We start from the raw sequence: 24,754 nt of genomic DNA, 5'->3' as shown, positions 1-24,754 counted from the left end.
ATCATGCAGTATTTAACTGACCATAAACCTCCTTGAAGCTCCTCAGTGTTCATGTTTCACATTTTTTCATAAGCATCATCAGAAAATGTGATACAATGTGTACAATAAATGATGAACACAGTTCAGTACAAACAGATGTGACACTGACTTCAGGTCAGCAGTTCACATGAGAGCGCCATCTGCTGGACAAAACAGAGCTGTAGTGGATCACAGTGGATCTCTGAAGTCAACCACACATGAAAGAAAGAAAGTGACATATTTTGTCATTGGAGGGAACTCACTCCAACGAAATTTGTGCTCTGCATTTAACCCACCCAAGTGACGTGCACACACAGCAAACCCGGGGCAGTGGGCGACCGCGTGCAGCGCCCGGGGAGCAGTGGGAGTTAGGTACCTTGCTCAAGGGTACCTCAGCCATGGACACCGGGACGGGGAATCGAACCAGCGACCCACCGGTTACGGGTCCGACACCCTAACCGCTGATCCACAACTGCCCCATCACCTGAACTCTGGAGCCTGTGATCCTACAGGAGGCGTGTCAGAGTCAGGAGGGAATGAAAACACACATCAGCCTTACAGGATTTTGTCGTGATTAAAACAACTGAAGACTGACATGAGGGTCTGATTGAATATTTTAATAAATCAGAATTAAATCCTATGGTCTGATAATAGCTATCATTTATTATTATCATTTTTACATTCTACCACTCTATACTATTATACTATCATGACAGAAGGTTTTGTACTCTTTGTACATCAATTTGTAGTAAAAATGACTCGTTTAAAGCAGATGGGATGTAAACATTACAGTGATTTTTAAACATAAAAGCCACAGCTCTTCTGTTTACCTGTGTTTGTTTACAGGCCACATTTCCAAAATGGTGGCCACACTGACGGATTACAGCAACGAGCCAAAGCAGCCACAGCGGCACACACACACACGTATACATCTACTGTGGTGTTTGGAGACACCATGCTGAAGTGCTTGTGAAGCCTCCCAGTCTGCACCACCCTCAGACTCTCTCTGTTCTCACATTCATTAACTCCAGTCTCTTATTTTGTTCATTCTGCAGTTCAGCTACAAGTCTTACATTAGTGTTCATCTGCACTACAACCTTCTCCATCTGAGTCCTGGTGAACATGTCCTTTGTGAAGCATTTGGATCCTTCAGCTCTCATTCTTCCCACTTCATCCAGCAGCTCTGGGATCTGCTGCTTGTCCTGGATGTTCAGAACAACATGTCTTCCTCCACAGCTCTGACGGAGCTCCTGGATGTCCTTGTCTTCCTTTACAAAGTTAACAACAGCTGGAGCTGTAGGATCTGAGTCCACAGTGAACAGAATCAGGGTGAAGTCATCCACTCCAGAGCCGAATGTGTTCTGGATGGTCTTGAACTCTCCTCTGTCTTCTTCAGTGAGGGGACCCACAGGTAGGACCAGGATGAAGGCATGGACGCCCTCAGGATCACAGAGGGACATGCACCTGAACGATTCCTCCATCACTTCCTCCTGAGGTTTTCCATACAAGGCCGGCAGCTCCACCAGGGAAAGCTGACGTCCACACACCTCTCCCTGATGTCTAACACACCGTGATGAGGTGGAGACTGAATCAGAGTCTGTCTGAAGGAAAACGGCTTTGGCTGCTGAAGTCTTCCCTGCTCCTCTCTTCCCACACAGAACCAGGTTTAAAGCTGGTTTGACTGGGTCAGACACAGACTGTGGAGACATGAGTAAACCTTCATCCTCATCATCAAACACATCACAGCTGACATGTTCACCATCGTTCTCCTTTACGATTTGATCAAAGCGTGTTAACAGCTCTGGAAGTTCAATAATCTTCTGCCACAAGAACCTGTACTGACATCTTCTGATCAGGTCTTTGAAGGGTGGATGCAGATGATATTCTTCCATGAAACCTGGACTCTCATCTCTGGGTGTTGACATCAGAACCAGTGAATGATCAAATGATCGACCACTGAAGAGCTGAAGGACTCTGCAGAGCTTCAGTTTGTGTTCCTCAGTGAAGTCCTCAGGCTGGAGAACCAGCAGGAACACATGAGGTCCAGGATCAGAGAGACTCACACACTTGTTCACATGTTCTGTCAGTTTGTTCTCAGAGATGTTGGGATGCAGCAGATCTGGGGTGTTGATGAGGACGATTCCTTTCTCTTTCAGCTGTCCTCTGATGGTCAGACAGCAGTCTGGTTCTTCCTCAGTGTTGAACACGGTCCTTCTCAGTATGAAGTTCCCCACTGAGCTCCTCTGAGACCAGCTGTTCCCCAGCAGAACAACCCGCAGCTCAGAGACTGAAAAGACAACAGAAATGAAAACAAGTATGAAAGGTCAGCCTGCTTTCATTCCCTCACAATACTGGAGACACACACAGCATCTGCATCTTAAATATTCTCAACAGGATGTGAAAAGACCTTGTCATGATGGGTTTCATGTTGTTGGTTCTTACTGCCATCAGATCCCATAAAAAGATCAAAATCTGCAAGTTTTATCAGACAGAAAGTCATCTTGTCTGTGCTAAAGACTCCGCTGTTGTCCAGACAGACGCTGTCCTGCTGCCACAAACACTCCATGAACTTAGTGATCTTCCTGATCTTTGCCAGTGTTGTATTCTTATACAAATTAGTGATTTATACAATCACTAATTCTTGAGATAAGTCTTTTAGAATTGAATGGGGATTTTAGCTCTTCTTAACCAGAAGGTGATGTTAGGTATGGAAAGTTGGGATCATGATTCAGTTCATTTCAATTCAATTTTATTTATATAGCACAATCAAAATTGTCTCTAGGTGCTTTACAGAAACCCAGAGCCAAATTTGTGCAATAAATCATCAAAGCTTGCAAAAGTTTATGTTTATGTTTAAAAGATGATTTATGTACATATCCTTAAAATTATGGATGCCTCGTCTCTGCCAGAGATTAAATTGAGAGTCGAACCTCGCTGGGGGGGGGGGGGGGGTGATTATTGTGTGAGGGCCTTAGATGGAGAACATTTTTAAACCCAAAGTTCCGTCTAAGCTGAACTCATATTTTGAGGGTGTTTATGACTACAGGATTGTTAGTGTATTGTAAGGAAGAGAGGGGGAGGCTGGAGGCGATCAGGGCTCTCAGAGAGGTGGAGATGCAAGCTGCAGCTTCAAAGTGGCACCAGCCTGCGTCAGGAGTATGGAGCCAATACATAATTTTTTGAACATTTGAGGCCCAATAATCATGACAAGAATTTGGAAGAGCTAAGCCACCTTGGTTTTTAGGTCTGTGTAATAGTTCTAAACGTGTTCCCGTCCCATATAAATGAAATGAAAGCCTTATCAATAGATTTAGGAAGATCAAGTGGGATACATTAAAACCGGTAAAAACCACATTCATTTTGATACAATTCACTTTTCCTTTTTTGGCCAATGTAAAAATAGTCTATTCTATTATATGAGTGATGTACATTAGAAAAAAGGAGGAGGAGTTACTCTGTGGAAATGAAAGACGCCGGTCAACGCTTCCTATCTGGTCCATAAAAAGCAATAATAGCTTGGCTTTGTTGGAAGGATTCGTAGGTTTAGACTTGAAGCTTTCAAGTGCTGGATTCATCACACAGTTTAGTCACAGTAAGTCTTCCCCAGAAAACAATTGTTGTGAATTCAGATCCGGAATTAATGACATAATTTTGCCAATAAACTTATCATCATCCCAATTTGGAGCATAGATATTTACCAGAACCACAGGCTTGTGGTACAGATACACAAATCTGTAGTGAGTCCAGACCCCGAGGCACATGAATGTTAAAGTTTAATTTAGGTTTTGTACTTTGCAGTCCTGTTGTACTTCAGTTTGGGGTTTGACTTACAGGTTGGTGGTAGGAATTCAAAGCTGCTGCTGCGCTTCACAGGCTGCACATCTGATGACACAGAAAAACATACATTTATTAATGAACTAATTCACATGTATTTTATAACAGGCCTGCTGAGGACAGTAATAATTAATAATGTGGGGCAGCACGGTGGTGCAGTGGTCAGCACTGTGGCCTCACAGCCAGAGGGTTTCAGGTTCGAATCCCAGTCTGGGTCCTTCTGTGTGGAGTCTGCATGTTCTCCCTGTGCCTGTGTGAGTTTTCCCCAAGGTAACCAGGCACTCCAGGTTCCCCAGTTTCCTCCCACAATCCCAAAAACATGCACATCAGGTTAACTGGCTGCTCTGCTTTGCCCCGAGGTGTGAGTGTGTGTGTGTCTGTCTGTCTTTGTGTGTCGGCCCTGTGACTGACACACACTGACCGTCAGCACACACACACAGCAGGGCTTTGTGTCCCGTTCCAAACTGATAAACTGCTGTGGATTCAGGTGTGCACTGAAGCTGTGCAGGAAAACAATGCTGACCTGGAGGCAAAGTGTTTTCTATACCTGCAGCTGTTTACATGCTATGAAAGTGAATGGACTCACCAGGTGCTTCAGCCATACTGACACTCTGCTGTTAGCCCACAAGAGACGATTCAGCCAGAGGAGCCGCACACTGAAACGCAAAGCACATTCAAACTTTAAAAAGTGACGAGGCAGGAGACAAACCTTTGTTTTAATATGCTGACTGGTGAAGGTGGTGCTTAGTCAGAAACGCAGTAAATGTTCCACTGATGTTATGCTGTTCAAAAGTCCTGTGACAACCTGCACACTTTAAAAGATTAGAAAACACACACTCTCACACCTCGTCTGTTTTAAGACTTGCAGACTTCACTTTATTGATCCCTTTGGGATTTCAGCAGCTTATAAAGTAAGGAAGCAGCACACAGGCAGTTTGCAAACAACAAACAACTATTTGTAAACAGGTACATATACATACATACATATATACCGTCCAGCTGCACCATACATACATGTATATAAAATAAATATAAATATAGACAACTGTGTATCTCTTCTGTCCTCTGTATCATATTTCCTCGTCCTCCCCCAAAGTGAGGAGCTGTAAAGCCTGATGGACCATGAAGGACAAAGGAGTTCATGAGTCTGTTGGTCCTGCACTGAGGAATGAGCTGTCTTTCTACTGTCAAAAACATTATAGATAATACTGTCATCTCCCTCCCTCCCTCCTTCTCTCTCTTTCTCTCCCTCTCCCTCTCTCTGAATTTTATGGTCATCTTTTGTAAAAATGACAATACCTTTACTAATAGCAGTACCCTTAAAGTGCTCCTGAAACCAGTCGAGTACTTCATTTCATACCTTTTTTCCTCTCCACTCTTAATGAGCTGCTTTGTTTTATTCCCACTTTGTTCTTTATTTTTCTTTGTGATTTCTTTATCACACACATGTAGTCCAGCTGTGCTGTCAAACAAATACAAGGACCTGAACTTCACCAAACCACAGACTGGTTTAAAAAGGATCCAACGCAGTCATCACTTCACTGGAGAAGTTTTAGTACTACATGGTTATTTTGGTGGATACCTTTAAGTTACTGAGTACCAACACCCAGCCCCAGTTACAGACACATTTAACAACATTTTACTTGTATGTTATGCTGGGTTACATGTTGAGAGAAGGCAGCTGGCTCTACTTCCTGTTAATGCACGGGTCAGTACGCCTTCTTCTTCAGGCTCAGCGACGTCTGTGTGAGTCAGAAGACACGAAAACAACCTCCTAATTCCACACAGATTTGATCAGACCAGTGACAACATAATGAGGCAGAAACAAGCTTCTCCTGTAAGTTACCAAAGTCTGACTTTAACTCTGAACTCTAAGCTGATGAACAAACCAAACAGCTGATTAGAATTAGTTCAACTCTGAATCAGTTAACTCTGACTGTGTGTATCAGGAGTGAAAACAAAGCAGCAGCTGTCGCTTCACACACAAATCATCCGTTTACTGACTGTGATAATCAAACTGTGAATCTGATCTGAACTCACTGACGGCAGGAGGACGACCACTTTAACGGTTCAAATCAGTTAGTTACTAAAGTGACCCTGGAACCTCCTGCAGCTCCATCATCAGCTCCACTGAGCAGCAACAACAGACACACTGACATTACTTTGTTCTTTCTCTTTATCTACTTTTAGTCCACTTCACTCACCTCATCAATTTTGTGCTGCGACACAACCGACGCTTCAGCTCAAAGTGAAAGTTAAGAAACAGTCAGAGTTATAAAACTGAGCGAGAAACTCGTTTGTGTCCTCATCAGTCTGTGAGTGTGCAGGTCTGACCAGAGTCCGAAGTTCACAATCAGTAAAACCAACTGCAGCAGTTTTACTGTTTTACCGCCTCTGATAAACTTCGTACTGCTGTTACTACGGCTATAAAAAGTTTAGTTTTCTCTGAGTCATTAATATGTGCTTCATGCAGCGTTTGTGCAACACTATAATCAGTCCCATCATTCAGTGTGGAGGCTCACAAACAGGCCTTGTCCAGCTGCTTCCAGGAACAACCTGCTCCTGTTCCTCTTGCCTGCCATCCAGCCAGGGTTCAGCTCTCATTGCGACGAGAAGGCATTGTAGCAGGACTTACATCAATGAGGTCGTGGAAGGCGGCCAGGGGCCAGGCAGCTGTACGTGCCGATCGCCTTGTTGAGGTTGTCCACGCCTCCCTTGTTAGTTGTTCCCGTCCCAGCGATCACTGACGGCGGCATCCACGTCCGCGTGCTCAGGAGCACCACGTCTTGTTCTTCTTGGGAAGGTAGGACACCAGCGTGGCGGTGGGCGTGAAGGCGAACATTGATGAGCGCACCTCTCTCCCCTTGCACACAAGCAGCTTGGGCGGAAGCTCAGGCTTGTTCTTTCACATTGTACCAACCAAGATGACACCCCTGCGGAGCTCGTACGGCGTGAAGAAATTGTTGCACGTCACGTTGTGGCCCTTCAGCCAGGTCGAGCACCACGCACATCCCCTGGTTCTTCTCCAACCCTCCTGTTCCTCCTCTTACTCCTCCACTCGTCTTACCGCCGCCGCTCGTCTTCTTGCCAGTGTCTTCTTGCATTTTCCAAGCGTAGCTGGACCACCCACGACTTGATGCCGTCCTTGGCCGGCTTACTGGGCATGTGCTGCCGGAAAGGACAGCGATCTTTGCAGTGCGGTGGGAGAGAAGAAAAGAAAAGAAAAGAGATCAAATGAAATCAGAGGTTTGGGGTTACAATAATAATGGTCATCATATTATCATCATGGTCGTCGAACCTCAGCGTTCTGGAGTAACCGTAAAACAGCTTGAGCGGCATCATGGCACGGAAAATCGCCCTCCCGCTCTCTGCGTCCCACTATCTGGCCACGGCCTCGCCTCCGGACCTGTACACGCCCGCCAAGATCAGGGTGTCGCAGACCACGTCACTTTTCCGTTCTTTGACACGAACATCCGTATTCCGTGTGGGCCTGCTGCTCAAAGGATCAGTCCCGGGCCCTCCTCGTCGTCATCGTAGTAGTCATTGTTGCAATCTTCTTGTTCATGTGCTTCTTGTGCTTCTGCTTGTTCTCGTTCCTTGTCGTTGTACGACGTGGGTCCTAAGATGGAGGTAGGCGCCGCATATCTGTTCCGTTGTCTCTCGCAGCAGGGTGTCTGGGACCACGTCGCTTTTCCATTCTTTGATGCAAACGTCCGTATTCCGCACTCGACGGATCGATCCTGGGGTGTCGTTGTCATTGTCATAGTAATCGTGGTCTTTTTGTTTTTGTGCTTCTTGTTCTTCTGAAGATGGGTGGAAGAGCTGGAAGTTGGAGGCAATGTTGTGTCCAAGTTGTTGGGGGCTGGTTACACCCACACTCATCCTGTATATGCTTCCCATGACCCACATTAACAGTTACGTTTAGCAGGAGTACAAAATGTCACACTGACGCCCCACATAAATCTTATACACGTCATGTCCTGAGCTTAACACATGAACCACACTAAACAAGCATAACGAACGTACAACAGAGAAAAACAAACTGAGGGTCTTTCCCCAAACAAACAGGGACTGTTCTTGGACCTTTCAAACTCACCAAAACTGACGACATATGATAAATAATGTGCCAAGAAAACTAAGATTCAAGATTCAAGAGTCTTTATTGTCATTATGCAAGCATAACGAAATTTTGTGCAGATTCTCGGCTTAAAAGCACACCTATAAATAGCAGCAGAAAATTAAAATTGCACACTTAAGAAAAAATATATATATATATAAAAATATAAAGTACAAAATACATGTGAGGTAAATAAAGTGCACTTAGTGTCAGTCTATGTGTATGCTGTGTGTGTGTATGCAGATAGACGGGGGAGGGGGTCATGTGTGAAGTCCTGTATGGGGGTGGGATGTGAGTGTTTCACTGTAGGGGGGTTATTGCTTTAACAGCTCTGGGGAAGAAGCTGTCCCTGAGTGTGTTGGTGCTGGTTTTAATGTTCCTGTGCTGCCTTCCTGATGGAAGCGGTACAAACAGTTCGTTGCCCAGGTGGGTGGGATCTGTGGCAATGAGTCTGGCCTTTTTCTGGACTCAGGTCTGGACTCCAGATCAGGTAGACTGCAGCCCACAATCCCCTGTGCTGTCCTCACCACCCGGGCTAAGTCCTTCCTGTCCCGTGCTGTGCAACTGCCATACCACACAGTCACACTGAGACACGGGATGCTTTCGATCGTGGCTCTGTAAAAGTTCACAAGCAGCTGAGATGAAAGTCCAGTCCGTTTCAACTTCCTGAGAAAGAAGAGCCGTTGTTGGGCCTTTTTCACCAGGTCCTCCCTGTGGGAGTAATTGAAATAAGGTGGAATCGTAATGTCCATGCTACGAGCAACCGTGCCACTCGATAAAGAGTGTTCAATGTGTTCAAAATGTTCAGAGTGCTCAAAAGTAGGCAACTTCTAGGAAACAAAGCATGACCTACCAACATGAACAGGAAAAATACAGCTGTTACACAAAAAATGTCCCAAACCAGACAGTCGGAGCTCCGTGCACCGCAAAGTTATACTCAAATGTAATTTTAATGAAAGTTCCTGCTGCCACTCAGTCGTCTCCACATGATGCTGTCACCTGAACCAAAGGCAGAAGCTCTTCACACACGTCTCGTTTTCTTCCTCATTTTCACTAGTTTCAATTTTAAAAATAGTACAAACAAAGGAGGAGTTAAAACTGCTTGGTGTTCAGATGGTTAAAGATCATCAGTGTTGTGTGTGTAGATGAGCTACAACCTGAAAGGTGGAGGAGCAGCAGCTTTGAGTTCCTGCCACAAACTCAGCTGAACTGAGTCACATTTATTCTTCTGTATATTAACCTTTAGAGTTACAGCATTTGTTAGCAGGTCCAAACTCACATTTTATTATTTCTGAATGTTTGAATCTCATTGGCGAACTTGCAGCAGCTGACAGAATCAGATTTTATTTCCTACACTGAGCAGGTTTGTTGTTTTCTGTTCAGCGTCTGAGCTGAGGAAGGTCTTTGTCATCACTGGAAAAAAGGAAAACAAGGACAAACAACCCAAGAAAACAAACTGAGCCGCAGTACCACATGGGGAGAGGAGGAGACCACATGTTGAACTGACCTTTGGTCCAGATTATTGAAGGTCATCTGGATGTGACAAGAGGAAAACACTCATTTATCACAGGTACACACCTGAATCCAAGCACAGGAAACCAACAGCTGAAAGAAACCAACCAACTTTGTACTGTGCAGCAAGACTGAATTTTGCTGCAGTGGGGTTTAGAAACATGTTTCCAGTTTAATCAGGACTTAAATCAATGATTTGTTGATATCTGATATCTTGATATATTGTTCATATCTTGCATTGTCTTAGAGTAAATGTGCAGCAGTGTTACATGTAATGGAGATAAAACACTCATCCAGTCATTTTATTATTTCTAAATAATCACTATGATGTATCTACAGCACAGAAATAATGTTTTTTATCCATCAAGACCTTCATTTAACATGTTTTACAACACAAACAAACAACCCACACATGCAGGACTAATAAAAGATTATTTTACCTTATCTTAACACTCTAATTTTGTTTTGCATGTAAAATATGCAGTAGTTAAAGTGTAATGTGCCCTGACCTGTCACTGCCACCTCTCAGCAGTATGTGAACACATGGCCCAGCTTTTATAACCTGAGGACCAGGTGAGCATAACCAGCTGATGGCTGCAGACTTAAATTCTTGTACTTAAGCAGAGTAATTTAATATTTCCTACATTCCCCTAAAATATCAAACTCTTCTACTGATCCTGCAGATTGAAGTTCACTTCAGCAGCACTAAGTTAACGTCAGAATCTCCTCCCCCAGCTGAGCAATCAGAATATTTTTTACTAAAAGCACATTAATGAAAGTCCAAACATCCTGGTGATAACTCATAACTGTGACAGGAGACTCTGTGCCTCATATTGAATATTTTACTTTAAAGACAAAGAATTTTCTGACAATACTTCTGTATGTCAGCAGTCCGAGTCCAAGTTTCCCGCTGGTATGCAGACATTTCCTTCACGCAGGCGCAGAACGTACCTGCAACATGTCGGTCAGCTGAGGATCTGTGAACGACACCAAAAAGACAGGAAATGTGAGTAAATGAGCTCACACATTTTGGTCTGCGTGTTTTGGAGAATGCAGATGGAAAACTGTTTGTAGTTTTTATATTTTTATAGCGAGCAGCTTTTACTTTCACTTTCATTTGTGTCGTTTGTGGCGCAGCAAGAATTTGTTGGTGAGTAAAAATTTCAATACAAACTAAGCACAAACAGACGAATGAACTGCGTGCAGGTTATTAAACGTGTTGATGGATCGAAATAATTAAAATATTAATGATAAAACAATGAAAGTGAACGTGGACCGTCAGACAGCTGCAGGAACCCGCAGATTGTGAAATAAGACAAAAGTGACAAAACCCTAAATAAAACTAAAACGACGAACCAAAATCCGTCACATTAACAGGAAGCTTGAAACTGTTTTAAAATGGGTTCGACCTTATGACTGAAGGGGGACTTTGCAGGTTTTAGCTCCAAAGTGATCTGCTCCAACGCACACCGGAAGCTCCGGTCTCTTCTAGGCTTCGAGTACGTCAGTACCTGTCAGTACACAGAGAATACTGCTGCTCACTGTGTGACAGTATACAGCTACTACAGTATTACCACCGTGTGTACCAGCTGGAAGTTAAAACAGACAGGTGGAAACACCTGAAGGCTCGTGTCATCGCTGGAACACAAGATGTTCCTGCTTTTGTTTTTCACTGAGCTGAATGAGAACATTTTGTTCCTTTATGTTTGAATGGTTTTAAAACCACCTGTTGTTCTCCAGCCCAGTTTCTCCAGGTGTCTCCTGCACGGCGACAACATGGCCGCTGCGGCAGCAGACGGTGAGTCCAGTCAGATTTACTGCACAAGTGTACAGTAACTTTGTCAGGTACTGCGCTTTGTATTTGAAACTAGATTAGATTAGATTAGATTCAACTTTATTGTCATTACACATGTACAAGTACAATGCAACAAAACGCAGTAATATCTGAACCGAATTCACAGGCAGACAAACTGACAAAATATCTGCCTGCCTGCCTGCCTGTCTGTGTGTCTGTCTGCCTGCCTGCCTGTCTGTGTGTCTGTCTGCCTGCCTGTGTGTCTGTCAGCCTGCCTGTGTGTCTGTCAGCCTGCCTGCCTGTCTGTGTGTCTGTCTGCCTGCCTGTGTGTCTGTCAGCCTGTCTGTGTGTCTGTCTGCCTGCCTGTGTGTCTGTCAGCCTGCCTGCCTGCCTGCCTGCTTGCCTGTCTGTCTGTCAGTGTGTCCATCAAACAGGTTTCATTTGGGGACCATCAATAAATTGCTGTTTTAAAGACAGTCAATTAATCGATTAGTCAATCAAAAGTAAATCAGCTGCCGACTGTTTCTCACGTCAATCATTTCAGTCTTTTCTCAGTCGTTTGCTTTTAGCTTCTTGAATGATTTGCTGCTTTTCTTTGTCATGAATGAAAGTTAATGTGAGAGTTTGGGTTTTGGACTGTCGGTTGAACCAAAGACGCAGACCGAACGATGAATCAAATCGTTGGGAAAATTAGCAGCAGGTTAATTAAAAGAATATTTAGGTTATTGGCAGCCTTACACCTGAGGTTGTCAAAGCCACATTTAAACTTCAGTGTGATGTTAAGGTCACCTTCACATGAATCTCATGGTGATGTGGAGCTGATTGTTCCTTTTCTTTGGGGCCAGAGCCTTAAGCTTTAAGCTTTCAGTGCTTTTCAAAGTGGTTCAAAGAAGAGAGAGATGAAGGAGTGATAATAGAGGTAACAGATTTTCAAAACAGTTCATGTCACCTGTCCAGAGATAATATTCTGTACGTCTTTGTAAAACAGTTCACCCCTCACACTGAAGGAAAGATTTTGGTTGAAAGTGTTTTCCTGCACCACACACCACTGTGACTGTGGGATCGTTGGATCCACAGCACAGACTCATGTGTTGTAAACTGATCACACAAGCTGTCTGATAAATAAAAAATACAGTATTCCCCTCTGAAATATAATGCAGTACAGGTATAACATAACATTAAAATACTAAAGTAAAAGTACCTCAAAATTGTAATGAATTACTGTATTAGAGTGATTGTACTTCTTATGTTAAACTGTTATTTCAGTGGGTCAGTCCAGTTAGGTTGGGATGAAACACTTTGCTTTCCATCAGGTGGCACAAAGTCAAACTGTGTCACATGAGTCTGATTTTATAAAGAAGGAGAACACACACTCTTTAAGCTGTCTTTAAACTGTGCACATGACTATCAGTTATTTATTATTTTTGCTGATATATTAAGTATTGAAAACAACATGTTATGTGGCTGGCCGGACTGGTTTAGGAGACATCTTGAGTCCAGCAGTAAAACTGTGAAATGAAAAATATCTGCACTTTATATGTTAAATAATGTTTAACGAGGGTGAAGGAGCGGCTGACGTTTTAAGGGATTTATTGTGATAATTGTACTTTTTTCACGTCAGACACTCATCATAGACTTTTTGATGTGCTTTAATGTGTGTGGACGGCTGTGGATTTTGTTTTCTTACAGAAGGAAGCGTAGCGAGGTCTCTGAGCCACAGCAGCAGCTATCAGTTCCTTCCTCCCACCAGTAAGTTCTGCTCTTCTGACTGTTTATTTGAACTGTTCCAAGCTGAATTAAAGTTTATGTGCTGCTGAACCTACAAAGGTGTAACATGTTTAAAGCACGTTAATGTTAATGTTAAGCTGAATAAACTAACAACAAATAAACTAACATGCTGATGAAAATCACGCCTATCATTCAAATAAATTTTCCACAATAAATTCCACTGAGCAGACAAGACTCAGAAATCAGATCAGAAAGCACTGAATTTAGCTGGGACAGTATAAACGTGTTATTTCAATATTTATTTGATGACACTTTTGGATTGTCATTTAACTCCTCAAATATAGTGAACATATTTACGTTGCCTATAAAAAAGTATACACCTGCTTGGATGTTTTCCCCTTTTATTGTGCTTGTAAATAATAAGGCTTTTTTGACCAAAAGAAAAATCTTTATTGATTTATTATTTTTATATTCTTATTTCTGTTTTTATTATAATTCTCATCTTGGTTGGAGCAGCTGTCAACAAACCCAATTTCCCTCAGGGATCAGTAAAGTATTCTGATTCTGATTCTTTAATGTCAAACTGAAAACAGATTTCTATAAAGAAATGTTAATGAATTAAAAATATTGTGTAAAATAAGTGACTACATAAATATTCACCCCCTTTAAAGTGACCTACCTAATTCAGCAGAGGTCCAGCCAATTGGTGCTAATAGTCTCACAATAAGTGAAACAGAAACCACCTGAGTGCAGTGAACGTGTCCCAAGTAACTGCAGTATAAAGACATTTTTGTCTGGAAGGTCCAGTCACTGGTTCACCAGGATTCCTGGCTACAATTACCCCATGAAGACAAAAGAAGACGACATGCAGCTCAAAGAAAAGGTTACTGAAAGTCAGGGGATGGATACAAATAAGTTTCCAAGCCACTGAACATCCACTGGAGTTCAGTTAAATCCATCATTAACAAATGGAAGGATTGTGGCACATGCGTAAGTCTGCCTCGAGCAGGTCGTCCTCATGCAAGAAGGACACTAGTGACAGAAGCCACCAAGACACCCGTGACTACTCTGAAGGAGTCCACAAGAGAACTATGACTTGAGAGGTTTATTCTCCAGCGAGACAGTGTCCTGAAGCATACAGTGAAAGCTGCACAGAAATGGTTTAAAGGCAACAGGGTGAGTGTGTGGGAGCGGCTGAGTCAAAGCCCAGACCTCCAGCCAATAGAGAATTTGTGACTGGACTTGAAAAGGGCTTTTCATGCCTGATCCTTGATCCTGCAGAGGAGAAGGGACAAAAACTGGTGTCCAGATGTGCAAACCTGACTGAGGCCTGTCCACACAGACTCAGTGACTCTTATTTTACATTCTACATTTTTAATTAATTAACATTACTTTGTAGAAATCTGTTTTCACTTTGAGTTTTTTTCTTTTGACAAGAAAAAGGCAGATTATATTGTCTGTGTTTCCTTTTATAAAAGCAATAAAGGGAGAAAATACCCGAGAAAATGAATACTTTTTAAAGGTGCTTTATCCAGTACAAAATGTAAATACTTGGCCTGAAACTCAGTTATAGACAGTTGCATGAATTAATAATGTGCAATCCTATAATTAACACTCAGCCAGTCATATCAGTGTTGGACTACTTGGAATTAATCAGCTGAAAGGAAAATTAGGCTGTTAACAGTGTACATAAAGTACAGTTGGGGTCCAACTGGTTTGATTTAATGCAAAATGACTGAACCAACATCGATCAGGTGAAGGTGGACAGAACTTCAGCATCCGGCTGGTTTTGATTCACTCTGTTTGGCCTGTTAAAGTTACTGCAGTACAAAGTCTTATTTTCTTATTATTTTGATGTTAAACTTTTGAAGGAGAAACATTCAGCTGATTGGCTGTGAGACATAAAAACAGGACGTGTCACAGTCCTGATGGTTTATGGTGCTGCTACAGTCCCATTGATGGGCTCAATGTGAGCGACCGGTGAGTCAAGTGCAACACCTGGTGGTAGATTTCAGTGTGCTGGTCGGGTCCAGCGTTTTTCTTTTTATCAAACTGGTTTGAAAAATTTCACAATTGCTCAAAATTAACATAAACATAACTTTGTCATGGACGTCCTCCAGGTAAAGCCACACACAACACCAAGTGCTTACATCTGCACTGAGACAGGGTTTAGATGAAGTGGTTTTTTTGGTTTCAAGAAGCACATTTCGTTGACAAAGCAGCTCAAAGCAAAGTCCAAGTTCTGGATGACTGACAGCTGGTCCACCAGTGAGAAATCCATCATGTTCTTGCATTACATCAAGTTCATTGCTAGTTTATCTTTCTAATGCAGACTTTTCCTTTCAGTGTCTGAGCTGCGGGTTGTTCTGCTGGGGAACAGCTGGTCTCAGAGGAGCTCAGTGATTAACTTCATACTGAGAAGGACTGTGGTCAACACTGAGGAAGAACCAGACTGCTGTCTGACCATCAGACGCCAGCTGAAAGAGAAAGAAATCGTCCTCATCAACACCTCAGATCTGCTGCATCCCAACATCTCTGAGAACAAACTGAAAGAACATGTGAAAAAGTGTGTGAGACTCTGTGGTCCTGGACCTCATGTGTTCCTGCTGGTTCTCCAGCCTGAGGACTTCACTGAGGAACACAAACTGAAGCTCTGCAGAGTCCTTCAGCGCTTCAGTGATCGATCATTTGATCATTCACTGGTTCTGATGTCAACACCCAGAGAGGAGAGTCCAGGTTTCATGGAAGAATATCATCAGCGTCCACCCTTCAAAGACCTGATCAGAAGATGTCAGTACAGGTTCTTGTGGCAGAAGAATCTTGAACTTCCAGAGCTGTTAACACGCTTGGGTCAAATTGCAAAGGAGAACGATAGAGGGCATGTTAGCTGTGATGTGTTTGATGATGAGGATGAAGGTTTACTCATGTCTCCACAGTCTGTGTCTGACCCAGTCAAACCAGCTTTAAACCTGGTTCTGTGTGGGAGGAGAGGAGCAGGGAAGACTTCAGCAGCCAAAGCCATTTTCCTTCAGACAGACTCTGATTCAGTCTCCACCTCATCACGGTGTGTTAGACATCAGGGAGAGGTGTGTGGACGTCAGCTTTCCCTGGTGGAGCTGCCGGCCTTGTATGGAAAACCTCAGAAGGAAGTGATGGAGGAATCGTTCAGGTGCATGTCCCTCTGTGATCCTGAGGGCGTCCATGCCTTCATCCTGGTCCTACCTGTGGGTCCCCTCACTGAAGAAGACAAAGGAGAGTTCAAGACCATCCAGAACACATTCGGCTCTGGAGTCAATGACTTCACCCTGATTCTGTTCGCTGTGAACTCAGATCCTACAGCTCCAGCTGTTGTTAACTTTGTAAAGGAAGACAAGGACATCCAGGAGCTCCGTCAGAGCTGTGGAGGAAGACATGTTGTTCTCAACATCAAGGACAAGCAGCAGATCCCAGAGCTGCTGGATGATGTGGGAAGGATGAGAGCTGAAGGATCCAGATGCTTCACAAAGGACATGTTCACCAGGGCTCAGATGGAGAAGGTTTCAAGACTTAAAGCTGAACTGCAGGGTGTGAAACAGAGGAGTGAGACACAACATGATGATGGGAATCAGAGCAGAGAGAGTCTCAGGATGGTGCTGATTGGGCGGACTGGCAGTGGGAAAAGTGCAACAGGAAACACCATTTTAGGCAAAAAACATTTTGAACCCAGAATCACCCCGAAGCCAGCGACCAGGTTCTGTGAGAGGGCAACAGGAGAGGTTGATGGACGACCTGTGACTGTGGTCAACACTCCTGCATTGTTTGATCCAACTCTGTCTGATGAGGAAATTCAACAGGAGCTTCACAGATGCTTCAGCATGTTGTCTCCTGGACCTCATGTGTTCTTACTGGTGCTGCAGATCGGGACCTTTAAAGACGAGGAAAAAGACTGTGTGGAGCTGATCAAGAAGGTTTTCGGCAAGAAGTCTGAAGACTTCATCATCATCATATTCACCAGAGGAGATGAGCTGACGAACCAGACATTTGAGAGTTATGTTGAAGGTTGTGATGATTATGTCAGACAGCTCATAAGTGACTGTGGAGGGAGATACCAGGTCTTCAATAACAAGGATTACACAAACCGCACACAAGTCAGAGAGCTGCTGACCAACATCGAGACAATGGTGAGGAACAATGGTGGCTGCTACTACACTGAGATGCTGGGTGACAGCGACAAATTCATGCAAGCACGAGTGGAGAAGAATTTGAAAGAGAAGGAAGACGGCATGAAGAGAAAACATGAGGAAGATCTGAAAACACTGAAAAGGAAAATAAGTGAACAGTGTGGAGAAATCGAACAGGAGAGAAAACTGAGAGTCAAAGAGCTGAAGGACAAAGACGAGTGCATCAACAGGGAGCGTCAGAACAGAAAGAAAGAACGACAGGAAGAGGAAAGAAGATGGAAGAAACAAGAAGAAACTCAGCGGCAGGAGTGGAGGAAAAGACTGGAAGCCTCTGAGAAACAGAGGGAAATCACTGAGAGGAAGCTGGAGCAGTGCAGGAAGGACATGAAGAGAGAGCGAGACGCTTGGGACAAGGAGAGAAAGGACATGTGGGAACGAATACGTCAGGAGGACAAACAGACTCTAGAGGAGGAGAAAACAAGCTTCAGGAAGCTCCAAGACGAGTACCATCGTAAGAGAAGAAAATGGACATATTCTGTGGTCGTGCTGCTGGTGTTTCTGTTATCTTTACTGTACTTTATTATGTTTATGAGTTATGCAAACACATAGACTGCAGAGAGCACTACGTCCAGAAACACACAGAACGACTCTGACTGCTTCCCAGGGACACAAAGACTGCAGATTCACATTTCTGGACCTTGGAGATCAGTTTCCTCAGCAGCCGTATGACAAATCAAATCACTAATAAGTCACACTAGAGACGTCATCTACATGTTAAAAATCAAGAATTTTATAACAATAATAATGATGTATATTAATATATAAAGAAACTAAAATCTGAACTGTCTTTCAATTCATTTTGTTAAAAATGTGTTCTGTAGATAGAAGCTTCCTGTTCCTGTCCTCTCTGAGAGATCAAAGTATAAAACTGCCCAAAAACCTTCTAAAGACTCCACTAATTAGAGAATATAGCTATCAAAAGAAAAGTAATGCTTAGAAATACATCAGACTATACACAAAGTGAACTTCAAATCATATTCTCTATAAAAATCTGCCTATCAAAACTGTCCTCAGTGTCCGTCAGCACCGTCGTTGACATGTAAGCTGAGTTGACAAATATAACCTGATGTGATCATATAATGTAATGTTATAATATTACCTGTGAACGTGGTGAAATATTCCAATGTATTCCAATGTACATATGGTCTGATTTATGTTGTTAAACTTGTATGCTGTACACTTTTGACTTGTAGAGCGTGGACAGGGTGTCCTCTGCTTTCAGTTGACAGAAAGAGTCACTGGAGCACCAAAGAAGAAGAAGAAAGACATTATACAGCAGGAAAGGCAGGCGTCCTCCAGCCGGTCCACTACATCAGAGTAATGAAGAGCCTTCTTATTCCCACTGGGCCCCTGCAGCCCCGAAAGAGGACTGCAGGACTGTCCACTTTGATGATGTCCAATATGTTCAAAGACAGACATTCGTTAGAATTCTGTTTGAATAAGTCAGATAATCAGTGAAATAATGATGCGTTCAGGTGTAGACCACACTGAAAATCTGCTCTCAAAGGCCCTCCTGAGACATGAAAATGCAGACAGGAATGTTGGATTTCACAGGTTTGCTTTTGCAGGAGGTTAATGCTGGACTTACGGCCGACGTGGCGGGAAGATGAATGAATGTTGTTCCCACATGCTGACGGAGTCGCGTCTTCACTCGTCGTCCTCCTGCTTGCTGGTCCTCAGAACTTTGTGCTTCAGCTGTCAAAGTTGGTGGACAAACGTGAAACTTTAAAGGTGAAAATACCACAAATATTCTGACCAGATGCAGATTTTCACAGGACGTATATGTGTGTGTAACGTTCTGTTTAGTTCACTTTTGTGCTACATGTGATCACCTGTATGTGCTGTGTGTGTATTCAGTTACTGAAGACATTAACCACTCAGCAGCAGCTCCATCAGCTCCATCAGCGCCTCCACCACACGCTGAGACTTTGTGCTTCAACAAGCAGCTGACTTCATGTCACACTTCACAAACCTGTGAACAATAACCAGACAAAACTCATCTCTCGTGAAGTACACTTTGTTTAGACAGTAGCACAGAACTTCTGAGGTCGGGAATCACACTCAGTGAGTCACATGAAGCCCTGATTAACAGAAACACGACGAGTCCACTCACTACAGAAACTGTTTGAAAGTATACTTTAACTGCTGAATCTTTTATTTTCTGCTTCTGCAATACTAAAGAGTACAAACTTAAAGCAGGAGTGTGTGATAAATCACCACTTAATATTAAGAAAATACAAATGAACACTAACAGGAGTAAAGAAAACACATCAGAGTGAAGACGACACAAATCAGATTATCTACGTCACGTTTTTCCACAGCGATGAGTCGCAGGTTTTAACGTTTCCTGTGCTAGAAAACTGAACATCCTGTGAGTCTTGATGTGCGAGTTTGGAACCTTGAAGGCTGTGGACTCGAGTCCGACAGAGAAGTTTCTCTGTGCCATCATTCAGTCTTACTTCGACATGTTTATCAGTTAAAGTGTTGTATTTCCCATCAGATCAATGAGCTCTCAGCTCGGCGTGATCGACTCTCAGGTTTTGTTTCAGACTTACAAAGTTACTCCAATAGAAGTAAGAGATGTGACAGCAACTAATCCCATCCAGTTTACATTATTAAGACATGATCTGGTCAATATTGTGTGTGCAGACCAGTTCTCACCTTTAGGAGGGTATGACCAAACTAAACCGGTTTCTCTGTCCCCCTCAGCCTCGTCTGCAGCTCAAATACAACCAGAAGGCCCAGCGGCTCGTTCGTAACACTGCAGCTCATAACATTTCAATCGCTTCACCCCCTGATCATGTGACAAACAGCAGCTGAACACCAGACTGAGGCGAGATTTTAGTGTCAGAATCAACCTGAAACTAAAAATGAGAACATGCAGAGGCCACGATTGTTCTGACTGCATTCAGTTTTAGTGCTGAGGAAAAAAAGTTGCCCTGAATTTTATTTATTCACACAAAGCAAGAAACGACAAAAGAAGCTGTAAATATCAAATGTTGGCATTTTATTGTTGAACACTTCCTGAGGAGTCGTGATACAACTCGACTGAACGACGGAGAAAAGCTGAACGTTGATGTGCAACTTTACTGCATGAGATCAGAGAGGCAGGAGGAGGACGCAGACAGGAAGAGACGTTCAGGTAGGACGCTGCTTTGTTTTCACCACCAGGGGGAGCAAAAGCCGAGGGACAGGAAGGTGAGCTGCTGAGACATTAAAACGTCAACAGTCGCTCGAGTCGTCTTGTGGGTGGCATCTTTTAGTCTGTTCGCACAACAAACATTCCTGGTTTGATGGACCAGTTGAAACGCATACGAAGCTCCCGGGGGGGCGGAGCAGGACGAGGAGCTTTCTAGAAGCACTTGCGGTGGACGATGGAGGGGCCGGACTCGTCGTACTCCTGCTTGCTGATCCACATCTGCTGGAAGGTGGACAGGGAGGCCAAGATGGAGCCGCCGATCCAGACCGAGTACTTCCTCTCTGGGGGAGCGATGATCTGCAGTGAGGAGAGAAAACAGGCGATGCTCAAAACGAACTAAAGCCTCTGTGTACTTTTATGTTAATAAAGTTTTGACATTTGAAGAGCCTGAAAACTCTGTAGCATCAGCTGTTCATCAATAAGAGCTGATGAGTCCAACACAAGACGTCACCCTTTTCTCAAAGGACGAGTTAAAACTGCACCTTGATTTTCATGGTGGGTGGAGCCAGGGACGTGATCTCCTTCTGCATGCGGTCAGCGATGCCGGGGTACATGGTGGTGCCGCCGGACAGCACAGTGTTGGCGTACAGGTCCTTACGGATGTCCACGTCGCACTTCATGATGCTGTTGTAAGTCGTCTCGTGGATGCCGGCGGACTCCATTCCTGAACACGTGGACAGCAGAGTTATCAAAGTCCGTCAGGTGTTAAAGAACAAAATCTTTAGGCCGTTAACTACGAAACCTGAAAAACTGGTTCAAGTGACAAATTGTAGATTCAAATGAGAATTAGCTTTGGCTTCTACTCTGTGGGACATTAACTGTGTTAACTGTTTGCAGAACTGGAGGAAACAGATGAGGCAGCAGCCAAGTCCAGACTTTTCTCTGACCACAGGTCGGGTTTGTTCTGAATCACCTATGAGTTTTGGCGCTCGCTACCCACCGATGAATGAGGGCTGGAGGAGGGCCTCAGGGCAGCGGAACCTCTCGTTGCCGATGGTGATGACCTGTCCGTCAGGAAGCTCATAGCTCTTCTCCAGGGAGGAAGAGGAAGCTGCCGTCTGCATCTCCTGTTCAAAGTCCAGAGCCACGTAGCAGAGCTTCTCCTTAATGTCACGAACAATCTCACGCTCAGCTGGAGGTCGAGAGTTACGCGAAAGTTAGAAAAAATTCGGAAAGAAGAAAACCTGGAGAAATTCAGAGGGTTCATCTCTTCTGAGGTCACACTTTTTGAAGGAAGCTTCAGATTAAACATCAGGCCTGGACTGTAAAGTAAAAGTCGGTGCATGTGTTGTACCAGTGGTGGTGAAGCTGTAGCCTCTCTCGGTGAGGATCTTCATCAGGTAGTCTGTCAGATCTCTTCCTGCCAGGTCCAGACGGAGGATGGCGTGAGGCAGAGCGTAGCCCTCGTAGATGGGCACAGTGTGGCTGACACCGTCACCGGAGTCCATCACAATACCTGCAAGCCAAAACCAGCACCTGGTCAGGTAGGCAGACACTGAAACGTGTTCCCTGCAGTTCCTCCAACGGCCACTAGATGCTGCTCCAAGACAACTGAACCCAGAATCAGACAACCTCTCGCAGAAAGTCAACCTACAGAGACGTTTGAGTTCTCACCTGTGGTACGACCGGAGGCGTACAGCGACAGCACGGCCTGGATGGCCACATACATGGCAGGACAGTTGAAGGTCTCGAACATGATCTGGACCAGAAAGAGAAGACGACACACGTCAGAGTAAACAAAGAACCCGAAGCTCGTTTCCTCCTCTGCAGACAGTAGCTGGACTACAAGTTGGAATTCACACCCAGAAATTAGCATTAAAATGTATTTGAAAAGAGATCAGTGGAAAAATGTGCAGCTGTTAAAACCCTCATGGATTTAAAGCTGAACCTGAAGGACAGCGTGTGCGTCTGCGTCTGTTCAGAATAAACCAATCAGCTGTGAGCGTCGGATCCAAACACACACCTGGGTCATCTTCTCCCTGTTGGCCTTGGGGTTGAGCGGAGCCTCGGTCAACAGGACTGGATGCTCCTCAGGAGCCACACGGAGCTCGTTGTAGAAGGTGTGATGCCAGATCTGCAGGACAGACGAGACGGCTGGTTTGTAAAGGACATCACTGTGACATGCAGGTGAAAGGTAAAACACATGCAGGACAGTACATGTAATAACTAGTTAAAGAGGGGCCATTTTCCACGAGGAGCCTGTGTGCTGCTGGATGTTTTCCCTTTTCAGATTTAAACATCACAGAATGGAGAAAGTTGAGGGTTTTGCAGCTTCTCTCCCACAGTGACGGTTTAAACATTCATGACTTCCTGCCTTCCGGTGGTGACGTTAAGACTGAATGTGACGGCAGCACATTCAGCTCATGTTGTGTTAACTCTGAAGAGAATTAAAATGTCCAACCAGTCAACCCGACAGTCTCGCAGCTGGCAGTTTTCTGTGGGAACCAGATGTGCAAACGTGACGTAAACGTCCTCACCTTCTCCATGTCGTCCCAGTTGGTGACGATGCCGTGCTCGATGGGGTACTTCAGGGTCAGGATGCCCCTCTTGCTCTGGGCCTCGTCTCCCACGTAGCTGTCCTTCTGTCCCATTCCCACCATCACACCCTGCGCGCGCACACACACACACACACATAAACACACGTTACACCGCGTTCACCTGCCCGTTAACGCGCTGGCGACCGCACACACGTGACGCTGCTCTCAGTACCTGGTGTCTGGGCCGACCCACGATGGATGGGAAGACGGCGCGGGGGGCGTCGTCTCCGGCGAACCCGGCCTTGCACATACCGGAGCCGTTGTCAACAACGAGGGCAGCGACGTCTTCATCCATTTCTGAAGGGAAACGTGAAACGACGTGTTGGTCAGCATGTCACACAACAACAACAACAACAACAACAACAACAACAACAACATCCTGCTTGTTGTTACGCTCCGAGTCTCCTGCTGGTCTCCACTCATAACCGACTGCTAAACAGGAAAAACAAGTGCAATCTGCTTCAATATTTTAAAAAATCTCAGAGAGAGTGAATAAGGGGGGAAGCCGTGGCCAAGAGGTCTGAGAAGCGGCTTGTGACCGGGGGGGTCGCCGCTCCGCCGCTCCGCCCCCCCCGGACTGGCAGCGGCAGCTTTGGGTGTGGCGGAGTGATTAGTCACTGCGCCCCAAAACGTCGGCGGAGGATCTACGAAGTTCATCTGGTTTTGACATCTTTTCAGTTTCGGGATTTCAACACAGGACAGTCAGGATTGCAGCTCTGAAGTGACTCAACATCCGCAGCTTCTGCTGTCGTCCATTTCAGTCACACCAAACTGAAACTCGTTTCGAGTCTCCCCTCCAGCGGCCCACACCGGAATGGCAGAAACCTGTCGGGTGTGGCGGCTTCAAGTCCTGCAACCCGACAGACTTTCTCACGTTCAGAAGCTTCAGGAAATGTCAAACTAGTTGGGGCAGAACGGAGCCACAGTAATCACAGGACATCACTGCAGCATCCGGTCTGACTGCAGGTTAGTCAGGTTTAAGGAAAACTGGGAGGTTTTATTTCGTAAGTCAGGTTCATAGGACTGAGATCCTGATCCTGATCCTGAGCCGGACGTGTCTGCTTATAAAGAAGAAAATGTCGTCCTGTAACTAGAGTGAACGTATTTACTGGATAACATTTATCACATTTCATGAAACGGTGGAATAAAACAGAATATTTGCGTCACTGCTCGTCTTTCATATCAGACCGGATGTCTGTTGACCTTACAGATTTACGTCCAAACTTTTACTTCAGTGAAACTTGTCTCTGAACTGCAGGTTGGCTGACTTCAGCAGAGACAAACTTGCAGTATTTTGACCCTAAAAAGACCTCGAAGCTTCCGTTGAAGCTCAGCCGAAAGCAGGACGCGGCGCGCACGGCTGAAACGCGTTTTTAAAGCCAAAAGACTCGTCACCTCCTGTCAGCCTTTCCGCACCAAACACTTCACAAGGTCTTACCTGTGCAGGTGAGTCTCAGGTGTGTCTGTGGTTCAAGTCTCGCGGCTGTTTCTCTGCCCCAGCTGTTGTGAATGCAGCAAAACGAGCCAAGCGTCACCGGTTTTATTCGCGCTCTCGGGGCGGTTGGCGTTGTCCATAAAAGGTAACGTTCTCTCAGCTGGGGCTCTCATTGGTCCAGATGAGCAGCATCCCGCAGGTGCCCCCAGCTCGCGTCCTGATTGGCCAGAGCAAGTATCTGTCAAGGGAGGAGACAGCCGAGAGAAGAACCCGTTTTCCCCGCGTGCAGGAGGCTGCGATTGGACCGTCGGACCGGAAGGTCGAGTAGGGTCTGTGGCGCTTCTCACAGAACTAAAGCT

General features: G+C 44.8%; 3 protein-coding genes across 3 annotated transcripts; 1 reads left to right on the top strand and 2 right to left on the bottom strand.

Annotated features, from left to right (window-relative positions):
• Positions 1–1,013: 1,013 nt before the first annotated feature.
• On the bottom strand, positions 1,014–4,719 carry LOC124057650 (GTPase IMAP family member 8-like). The gene is made up of 3 exons (XM_046386119.1): positions 4,439–4,719; positions 3,850–3,900; positions 1,014–2,305 (listed from the first exon to the last, which is right to left on the bottom strand). Exons 1-3 carry the CDS (start codon positions 4,452–4,454, stop codon positions 1,014–1,016), a joined length of 1,359 nt encoding a protein of 452 aa, XP_046242075.1. The 5' UTR covers positions 4,455–4,719.
• A 5,762-nt stretch (positions 4,720–10,481) lies between these two features.
• LOC124057901 (GTPase IMAP family member 8-like) lies at positions 10,482–18,006 on the top strand. The gene is made up of 4 exons (XM_046386561.1): positions 10,482–10,631; positions 11,222–11,279; positions 12,966–13,025; positions 15,351–18,006. The coding sequence occupies exons 2-4, from the start codon at positions 11,258–11,260 to the stop codon at positions 17,771–17,773; spliced, it is 2,505 nt and encodes an 834-aa protein (XP_046242517.1). The 5' UTR covers positions 10,482–10,631; positions 11,222–11,257; the 3' UTR covers positions 17,774–18,006.
• Positions 18,007–20,208: 2,202 nt separating this feature from the next.
• Positions 20,209–24,550, bottom strand: LOC124057909 (actin, cytoplasmic-like). Its single transcript, XM_046386582.1, is given in 11 exon segments — positions 20,209–20,720; positions 20,906–21,087; positions 21,364–21,555; positions 21,718–21,879; positions 22,038–22,122; positions 22,387–22,497; positions 22,901–23,029; positions 23,133–23,257; positions 24,399–24,464; positions 24,467–24,493; positions 24,496–24,550. Coding segments are annotated over 11 exon segments (1,263 nt in total). The 5' UTR covers positions 24,536–24,550; the 3' UTR covers positions 20,209–20,576.
• Between the last annotated feature and the right edge of the window lie 204 nt (positions 24,551–24,754).

Source organism: Scatophagus argus, chromosome 4 (assembly GCF_020382885.2).
Source record: "Scatophagus argus isolate fScaArg1 chromosome 4, fScaArg1.pri, whole genome shotgun sequence".
Lineage (NCBI taxonomy): Eukaryota > Metazoa > Chordata > Actinopteri > Scatophagidae > Scatophagus > Scatophagus argus.
The sequence above is the reverse complement of the archived record's forward strand: the minus strand, read 5'-3'. Positions and strand labels throughout refer to the sequence as shown.